Below are 10,804 nucleotides of genomic sequence, written 5' to 3'. Positions count from 1 at the left end.
ATCATTACTGAATTTACGAGTTAGCATAAATCATGAATTATCAGAGCATGAGCAACGTCATCCGTTTACCGTATACATTCAAAAAAAACTCTTATTAAATGCCTAAATCCCATTAATTTACAAGGTTGTTAATAGAGGAGGAGAAGAAGAGTTACTCATGATTAGATTTTTTTTGTATCTCTTACAAAAACCCACATTTTAATGACAAATACAGTGTCTCTGTTCCCCACTAATCTCATATTATTATTATTAAGAACCCACATTTTAATGACAAATACATTGTCTCTGTTCCCCACTAATCTCATATTATTATTATTCTTTATTGGAAAAATGGCAAAATACTACCTATTATAGTCAAGATTTTTCAAAATACTACATATTATACTTTTTTGTTCAAATTATTACCTATAAAGCTACCAATCTTCTCAAATTGCTACCTTATACCTAAATTAGATCTTAATTGAGGTAAAATGATCAAAAACTCGGATTTTAGTATGCTATTACCCATTTTGCTCCTCTTTAATGACTCCCTTAACACAATCTCACCATTTCTAGCACCACAAGAATCAACCCCCGCCGCCACCACCACCACCACCACCACCATAGCGTCAACACAACCTAACTACGCGCACAACCGAACACTGTCTCGACCCTAATCCAGACACACCCTAAACCGTATCCACCACCACAATGCCACCCAAGTCACACCTTTATCCCACTACCACCACCGCACTCAAGTGACCTTGAGTGAGATAAATAGTGGTGGACGGGAGTTGAAGGTGGTGACTAATAATGGTGATGATTGTTGAAGGTAAACCAATGAAAGTCACCTAATAATGATTAATTAAGGTTAATAAAGTCCTAAATTCAGGTATTAGGTAGCAATTTAGGAAAAATTGTAGCTTTGGAGGTAGTAATTTGAAAAAACAAATATAATATGTAGTATTTTGAAAATTTTTGACTATAATAGGTAGTATTTTGCAATTGAGCCCTTGTTTATATTACCATGTTATTATGTTCAATCTCATAATTTCCATCTTATTTTATCGTCTATAATGGTTCCAAATCAAAATCTGTTTTATACAAGTAATATTAACAAAAAAAGGAAATTTGTATAGGACCCATAATTTTTTACGGGTTTCAAAACTAGTTTGGATTATAGTAAGACTCTTGTAAAACAGTTAATTATTGCGAATATTTGTCCAAGAGATAATTATGTTTGATTTTCTTATGAATATATTATAATATTTTCCAAGAGATTTATGCGTAAATCAAAGATTGATAAAAGTTAAAACAGACAGTTTCCTAATAACAATAATATGCCTCTTTTTAGGGAATTTTGATAACAATTAACATATACTCCTATATATCGGGAAGATGATACACATACACGAGGTGTATGAGTTTTTCCATACACAACCAATTACTTTGTGACACATGGCAAACTAGAGTTAACCTCCATTAGTTAGTTTAAGACTAGGTTAATAATTTAGCATTTGTAGTTAAATTGTTAACTAAATCTAGTTAACTATATTTATGGAAATTTTTTATTTCTTTATTTTATACATTAGATTTATTATTAAGTCAAACCTAAAAAAAAGCCACCAATGAGGTTCGATCCCACAACCTCTTGGTTTAAAACCCCTTAATATTACCACTATGACACATCCATCTTGTTGTTATTTTTGCATATATTTTGATATATATCTTTGTTAAAACCCGAGTTAAAACAATATGTACATATAATAATTATTGATTCTACTTCTAACTTATATTCAATGTACCCTCAATATTAAATCAATGTACATGCTTGATTAGTTAAATGTATTTGATAAAAATTAAACTAAATATTTTATGTACATATGGTAATTATTATTTGTAATTATGATTTACATAATTAATATAAAATTTACATTCTATAACATATTATTATAACGAAAAATGTATGTACGTAAAATATATTTATGTCAAAGGTACATCTTATATACCTATATGACATGTCATGTATATTCCAATTAATTATCAAGTGTATATGTATATATAAGGGGTACATATATAGATTTCGGATCCGGTGAGAATCACTAAGATAATGAGAACCGTGAGAACTCCCCTTTACAAAATTTTATTTTTAAAATAACGACATATTTGGATTCGACGTACAATTTAATGTCTAGATAATATATTTCTTGGTTAAGTTATAGAAGGAAATTGAGGCGAAATACATTTTACTAATTTTCATGAGCCTACTAATCATTTTCATGTATGTAACACTTTTCATGAATCTAGTACTCTTTTTCATGCATCTAGACTCTAAAGTTTGTTTTAGTGTGCAATTGTATTTTTATACACTAAGTATATATTTTTTAATATAATAAATTATAATAAATAAATAAAGTTTGATTACACCCAATATTATATTTGAATGAACTAAATTAATGGTAAATGAAACGGGTTATGAAAACTATAAAGAGATAAATAAAATAAAAATTCCCAATAGATGGAGTATTTCATAATAGATTAGATTTGTACTTTAGTTAGTGAATAATAATGAGCGCCCTTAAATAATATTTTAGTAAAATATTTCATATTTATTTAAATATATAACTCTAATAAATTCATATAATAAACTAATATAAAATTTGATTTGATAAAATTAAGCAAGAGAATGAAAGATTTAACAAAGATTTGATATATTTATTTAAATTAGAACTGTTCATGGACAGGACGGGCCTATTCCCGCTAACAAAGAGGGTTTGGACAACGTATTTTCCAAATTTTACAAAGGCCCGGTCCACTAACCCGCTCAAAACCTGCTAACATGTTTGTGGGCCAAAACATCAAGCTAGGTCGGCTCACGTCCGACCTAAGTCCGTATTTGACCACCTCTAATTTAAATATATAAGCCTGATAATGTGTAAGTAGCAAAGGTAACTCTATATTAATAGTGAAAATAATTGTAGCAATATTTGATGTAATAAATATGATAGTAATCACCAATTTGAGTGGTAAAAGTGACAATAATAGCAGCTAGAGTAGTGAAGTCATAGTAGCAAGAATGAGAATAGTGAAATTAAAAGTATTAAATGCGGGAGTAGTGAAAAAAATAATATGACGGGAGTAGTAAAAAAAATATGGCGGGAGTAGTGAAAGTAACAGCAGTGACAACAAATGTTATAAAAGTAACAGTATGAACAATGGAGAAAGGTAGCTAACAATTAGGTTTAAGGAAAATATTTTATTTATTTAAATATACAAATTTGATAAAATTAACGGGAATAGTGAATTTAACTATAAAAATAGCGGGAATAGTCAAAGAAATAACAGTAACCGAAGGAGTAGTAAACGTAATGGTATTAACATGAGTATGTTATGGACGTAATAATATCAACGGCGGGCGAATAAGTGAATGTGTTTCATATAATTTGTTGATAAATTTTAATCTCATCATAATTTCAAGATATATCATAGAACAATATATTATAAATCGTAAATGTATGTGTTAAAAAATACTAACGCAATTATATTTCATAAAAAAATAAAATTTAAATGGTAAATAGAGGTAGCCCGGTGGAGCTGGACACTAAACCTAGTTAAAGGTAAATTAAAAGTACAGATGATAATTACTATAAGTAAATAAAATATTTTGTTCAATTTTTTTCAAGTATACTTAACTAACTCAGTAAATACATTGCATTAAATAAAGTTAGAAGTATATATTTAATAATTATTATAAGTAAATATTATTTTAACTCGGCTTTTAACATACAAATAACAATAGAGATACATATTTAACAAAGAGATTGATGTATCACAATGATAAGTTCACCAAGAGGTCATGAGTTCAAGCCTCATCAGCAACATTTTTTTATCTAAATATAGTTAATTAGATTAACTTGAAAAGTTAACCACGCATTTAAAACTACTAACTTAACCCTACACTCTAATTTGCCACGTGTCGCGATGTTATTAGTCGTGTATGAGTTTTCCATACACCTCGTATATGTGTAGCCTTTTTGTATATATCGATCCTCTCTTACAAATTTGGAATCTTTATAAATAATGAAAGTATAATATCATCGTTATCTTTAAATACTTCTACCCTAGGTTATCACTCGTGATTGAGACGGGAGAGAGTAATAATTACATAAACCCTAAGCACCACAGATTACTCAGAAACAACACAAAGAACAGAATGGAAAGGATTCCAATGGACATAATAGAATCATGCATCCTCCCTAAACTGCCAGTAAAATCCTTACTACGTCTCAAGTGTGTATCCAAATTCTGGCGAACTCTAATCTCTTCCAATGATTTCATCCAACTCCACCGCACCATCACCTCGGACCAAAACCGTGTCCACATATTCCCTGGGGACGCATCTACCCTGCACCTCCACTACCTTGACTCTCCCCTCGCTCCCCTTTCATTATGCCCTTACCCTTCCGCTTTTCCAAAACAGACGTTCCTCGCCTCTTGCGAATTCTTCATCTTGATAGCCCGTTGGAACTTTCGTTCCTATGGCCTCATCTTGCTTAACCCATTTACACGTATCTACCGTAAAATCCCTGATGACATTGTGCCACGAGAGACAATACCGTCTAGCTTTCCGCACTACGTATTATACGTTGACGAGGCCAATGATGATCTCAAAGTTGTTAGGGTAGCTGGTTGTTCTAAGAATATCCTTGAAACTGGTTGGGAAATTGCGATTTTCAGCGTAAAGACCAATTTATGGACATTAATTGAGACTAAACTACTGTATTATCCACCTTATAGTATGGATCATCGATTTCTTTGTGTAAACAAAAATTTATTCTACACAATTTTTCGCGATACTGCTGATTTGTGGAAAATGAGAATCGGGTGTTTCGACATTCGAACTGAACAGTGGACTAATGATATTCCTTCGCCTCCTAATAGTCTGTTTATTTCTGACTTGTGCGTATTTGAAGGGTTTCTATGTGCTTTAGGGGTTGGCAAGAATTACAAGGAAGATGATGACATATGGAGTGCGTGGATTATGAAAGATTATTCTTGGGTGGAATTGATGACGATTGTTTCTAACCATATAAGGTACCGTGATTTCCGTCCTATAGCGTACCGTAAAGGATCACAACACGAGATATTATGTAGACGGATTTGTGACGCTCAACTGTTTTGGTACAACGTTAAAGATAACGAAATTACCAGTGTCGTTTTCAAAGGATTTTCTGAAGATTTCCGTCGATATAATGAATACTTTTTCGATCATATTTGCAAATATTACAAGGTTCCTAGAGACCGTTGCACATCACCAAAAGAGCCGTTGACAATCACCACGACTCACGGCAACAATATATCTTCCCTTCCCCTGTTTTGGTAAATAGCATATTTATTTTATTCATTTCCGTAAATACACAATATCGTCAAACGTATATATAGGCTAGGATATTCATTTGTAACATTCAAGTTCTGGAAAATAATAATATACATTATGCAAATATCTCAATATACTCTTCTAATATGGTATCAGTGACCTAATTAATTTTTTTTCCATCTCTGCCGTCTTCGTCTTTCCTACGTCTATCTCTCACACATCTCTTACATCTCTAAAATCATGACTAATTCTGAAATTATTGATACTACAAAACCTCCGTCTGTTTCGTATGTTCACGTTGAGAATACGGGTCATAGCATAACTCCCGTGGTTTTCAATGGGAACAACTACGACGAATGGTCTCGCTCATTTCAACTCGCTCTTATGGCTAAGGGTAAACTCGGGTACATTGATGGTACCATCGTCAAACCCTCCGCTACTGCTGCCACATTCGACACATGGCAATCGACCAATGCCTTGGTCACCATGTGGATCTTCAATACCATTGATTCCACCATTCGTTCTCAAATCTCGCTTCGTCCCGAGGCAAAACAAGTATGGTCAGATATAAAGACTCGTTTTTGTCAAATTAACGAGGCTAGAATTTATCAATTGCAGGCTGATTTATTGGCATGCCGTCAAGGTCCAACGGAATCTCTCGTCACATACTATGGCCGAATGACAGCAATTTGGAATGCCATCTCGGAACTCGATGCTCTGCCATCCTGCTCGTGCAATCCATGCGCGTGTGATTGGCTGTCTATTATCATTACCAGGCGAGAAAAGAAAAAGGTTCGTGATTTTTTAATGGGTCTTGATGACCGTTTCGCTAATACTCGCTCGCAAATTATTGGTATTACTCCTCTTCCATCTCTAGATCTTATTTACAATCGTCTTTTGCAAGATGAGGGGGTCCGTAATATCTCATCTGCCATCCCCGAGTCTGTCCCTACGGCCATGGCCTTCGCTGCTCGACTCAACAACGGGTCACGGCAGTCGGGGGAAGGGCGTAGTGATTCTAGAATTAACCGTCGTAACCCATCTGCACCATCCAAATATTATTGTATAGCGTGTAAAATGTCGGGTCACAGTCTTAAGTTTTGCTACCAAGTCACCGGAAATTTCCCCGACTGGTGAGGCGATCGTCCCCGTCATCGCATATACATCGACCCCAATGCTACTGATTTGAGCAGTGCAGTTTTTGTACCGGATACTCGCGGTAAAACAGGGGCAGAACGTACCCAAAAGAACTTCTCTGGTCCGCCTCCTAAAGCACACATGGCGTCCTCGACTGGCAACCCAGGTGCGTCGTCTCAGCAGTCTCTATCTCAGTTTGACAAAATTGATCTTAACTCGTTAACACCAAGTCAGTTAGAGGAATTGGGTACTCTGCTCTAGGCGCGTAAAACAGAGCAGTCCACAGACCGTCTAAATGGTAACTTTTCTCCTTTTACTTGGATAATTGATACCGGAGCATCCCACCATATGTCGGGTTGTCTATCGTATTTTTCGAATTTGAAACCAATTACTCCTATCTCGGTGGGTCTCCCGAATGGCGATCTTACGATCGCCACTCAAAGTGGTGATGTAAAACTTTCTTCACGTTTAATTCTAAGAAATGTCCTTTTTGCAGCTAATTTACAGTGCAATTTAATTTCCGTCTCAAGTCTTTTAATTGATACTACGTTAACAATTCAATTTTCTCATAATTTATGTTTAATTCAGGACCGTATCTCGAAGACGGTGATTGGGGCGAGTGAGCAATACGAGGGACTTTACTACCTCAAAAGCGTCCGCCACGAGAAAGCCCATGTCTGTCTTACCGAGTCTCCTAATCCAACCGAGCTGTGGCACCGTAGGTTGGGGCACCCCTCTTCCAATATTTCCCGTTTTTTACCATTTTTTAATAAACTTTCTCGTACTTCGGATGCTTTTCATAGCAAAACTTGTGACATTTGTTTACGCGCGAAGCAAACTCGCGAACAATTTTCTTCAAGTACTAGTCATGCTACTTCTTTATTTGAACTTATACATTGTGATTTATGGGGGCCTTACTCCAAAAATGCTTCTTGCGGGTCTCAACATTTTTTAACAATTGTCGACGATTTTTCACGTTCCACGTGGGTCTACCTTTTACGTCACAAAAGCGATACAAAACAAACCTTATTAAATTTTTTCGCTATGATAGAGCGTCAATTTGAAAAGAAAATAAAAATTTTACGGACCGACAACGGCACAGAGTTTAAGCCGCTTATACCTTTCTTTACAGAAAATGGAATTTTATTTCAAACTTCCAACGTTGACACCCCCCAACAAAATGGTCGGGTGGAACGAAAACATCGACACATATTAAATGTCGCACGAGCCCTTCTTTTTCAGGCTAGTTTACCTTTATATTTTTGGGGAGAATGCGTCCTAAGTGCGGTCTATTTAATAAATCGTACCCCGACACCTCTTCTAAATGGCAGGACACCCTACGAAATGATTTTTAATAAACCACCTCCTTTTGAAAATATTCGAATTTTTGGTTGCCTCGCCTACGCTCGCACGCTAAATCGATCACGCGATAAATTCGCATCTCGAAGCCGCAAGTGTGTGTTTATTGGTTACCCATTTGGAAAGAAGGGGTGGCGTCTTTTTGATTTGGACACCGGATCCTATTTTGAGTCTCGAGATGTCATCTTTGTTGAAACTGAGTTCCCTTATAAAAATCTTAACATCCATGATCTTGATAGTGACCCCTCTACCTTTCTCCACGACACTTCATCACCAACTGATGATCACATTTTGGTCTTATCTCAGACATCTTCTACATCGACACCAACACAAGACATTCCCGTCTCCACATCTCAATCGACACCACCACAAGACACAACCGTCTCTCCCACTACTCAAACTCCCTCCACCGGCTCCACTACGACCCCTACTACAAATCCCGACCCTTCACCAAACGAACCAACCCAAACAAACGACTCGCATACTTTGGGACGAGGGCAACGAATAAAAATTCCCAACTCTAATCTTAAGGACTTTGTTCTCTCAAACCCCCGTCCCTCGTTGAACTCACTCATTGCCACACCATCGTCTTCAGGTACCGCTTTTCCTATTTCACATTATCTTAATTACAACAAGTTTTCTACTAATCATAAAGTTTTTTTGTCGGCCGTGACTAAACACCACGAGCCTAGTTTTTACAAAGATGTCGTGCAGGTCCCGGAATGGCGAGACACGATGAAACTTGAACTTGAAGCTCTTGAAAAAAATAAAACGTGGACTCTCGAATCTCTACCTCCCAACAAGAAAGCCATTGGGTCCAAATGGGTTTACAAGATTAAATACAACGCCGATGGCTCCGTCGAACGATACAAAGCTCGTTTAGTTGTCATGGGTAATCGACAAATTGAAGGTGTTGACTATAATGAAACTTTTGCTCCTACTATTAAGTTGGTGACCGTCCGCACATTACTCGCCATCGCCGCTGCCAAACAATGGGTCACCCATCAAATGGACGTCCACAACGCTTTCCTCCATGGTGATCTCACTGAAGAAGTATACATGAAACCACCACCGGGTTTTCTCCCTTCCAATGACGGGAAAGTATGTCGCTTGAGGAAATCTCTATACGGACTTCGTCAGGCTCCTCGATGTTGGTACGCCAAGCTCGCTTCCGCTCTTCTTAAATATGGGTTTCACCAATGCCCGTATGATCATTCATTGTTCTCTATTTCTCGACCCAATACCGAGGTACACGTCCTAGTCTATGTTGATGATTTAGTCATTTGTGGGAATGATTCAAGCTTTATTACAAAATTCAAGAACTACTTGAGCGAATGCTTCCATATGAAAGACCTTGGGCCGCTTAAATATTTTCTCGGTCTCGAAATTGCTCGGCACAAATCTGGAATTTTTATCTCCCAACGGAAATATGCGCTTGACATATTAAGCGAAACGGGCCTTCTTGGAACAAAGCCCGCATCTACTCCAATGGAACAAAATCATCGTCTTGCCCTCTCTAAAGCCGAGCCTCTGTCCAATCCACAACCGTATCGTCGCCTCGTGGGCCGCCTCGTTTATCTCACCATTACTCGCCCCGAGTTGACCTACTCGGTCCATACTCTCGCCCAATTTATGAACACTCCAAACAGCGACCACTGGCAGACAACCTTGAATGTTGTTCGTTATTTGAAGAATTCTCCAGGACAAGGCATTCTCCTCCGGTCGGATAGTGACTTACGCCTCAATGCATACTGCGATGCCGACTACGCAAGTGACCCAACCAGACGTCGCTCCCTCTCTGCCTACCTCGTGTTTTTGGGCTCTTCACCAATCTCGTGGAAAACAAAGAAACAAGCCACAGTATCACGCTCGTCCGCCGAATCCGAATACAGGGCAATGGCCTTCACAGTTTGTGAACTAAAATGGCTAAAGGGCTTACTTGAATCTCTCGGCATACATCATCCTCAACCCATTTAACTTCGATGCGATAACAAGTCCGCACTCTATATTGCCCGGAATCCGGTATTTCACGAACGCACCAAGCATATCGAAGTTGACTGTCATTTCATCCGCGACGAAATAACAAAGGGCGTTATTACCCCCAGTTATGTCCATACTAAAGCTCAACTCGCGGACATTTTTACCAAAGCTCTAGGCCGCGCTCCATTTAATGAACTACTCTCCAAGTTGGGTGTCTCGACACTCCACACTCCAACTTGCGGGGGGGTATTACAAGGTTCCTAGAGACCGTTGCACATCACCAAAAGAGCCGTTGACAATCACCATGACTCACGGCAACAATATATCTTCCCTTCCCCTGTTTTGGTAAATAGCATATTTATTTTATTCATTTCCGTAAATACACAATATCGTCAAACGTATATATAGGCTAGGATATTCATTTGTAACATTCAAGTTCTGGAAAATAATAATATACATTATGCAAATATCTCAATATACTCTTCTAATAGCAAAGAAAGCCTAATGAGTTTTCCTGGTGGTCAGCTAGAAAGCTGAAAAAAGAAACATCATCGTCCGGTGGAGCGAGTTAGAGAAGATGTACGTACAATCACGAGACACACTGCGACCGACTTACTGCGACTAAATATCGTAATTCTAATTACCATTATACTCCCTCCGTCCTGATCAATAGTTATCTATTTCCATTTTTGAGTGTATCATTGAATAGTTATCTATTTTCATTTTAGGTATCATTTAGTGGACCATTTTCCATGTGCATGTGGGGTTAAGTGATTTGTGTGATCCAAATTTTATTCATACTTGTTTCCTTAATCTTTGTGCCAAAAATAATAGATAACTATTGATCAAAACGGAGGGAGTAATTCTATTACTTTTCCTTTTCCTTTGCCCATTATCGTTTTTTTTTACATGTTAGCCCTCTTTAAAATGCGAAAAAGGGTATGTACTGTATGTCACAGAAATTTATACGTA

The 10,804-nt window shown here is 37.1% G+C and overlaps 1 protein-coding gene across 1 annotated transcript; it reads left to right on the top strand.

Annotated features, from left to right (window-relative positions):
• The first annotated feature begins 5,596 nt into the window (after positions 1-5,596).
• On the top strand, positions 5,597-6,754 carry LOC141641925 (uncharacterized). Its single transcript, XM_074450569.1, has 2 exons — positions 5,597-6,489; positions 6,550-6,754. Exons 1-2 carry the CDS (start codon positions 5,597-5,599, stop codon positions 6,752-6,754), a joined length of 1,098 nt encoding a protein of 365 aa, XP_074306670.1.
• Positions 6,755-10,804: the final 4,050 nt, after the last annotated feature.

The sequence above is a fragment of the Silene latifolia genome, chromosome 1 (assembly GCF_048544455.1).
Source record: "Silene latifolia isolate original U9 population chromosome 1, ASM4854445v1, whole genome shotgun sequence".
Classification (NCBI taxonomy): domain Eukaryota; kingdom Viridiplantae; phylum Streptophyta; class Magnoliopsida; order Caryophyllales; family Caryophyllaceae; genus Silene; species Silene latifolia.
The sequence above is the reverse complement of the archived record's forward strand: the minus strand, read 5'-3'. Positions and strand labels throughout refer to the sequence as shown.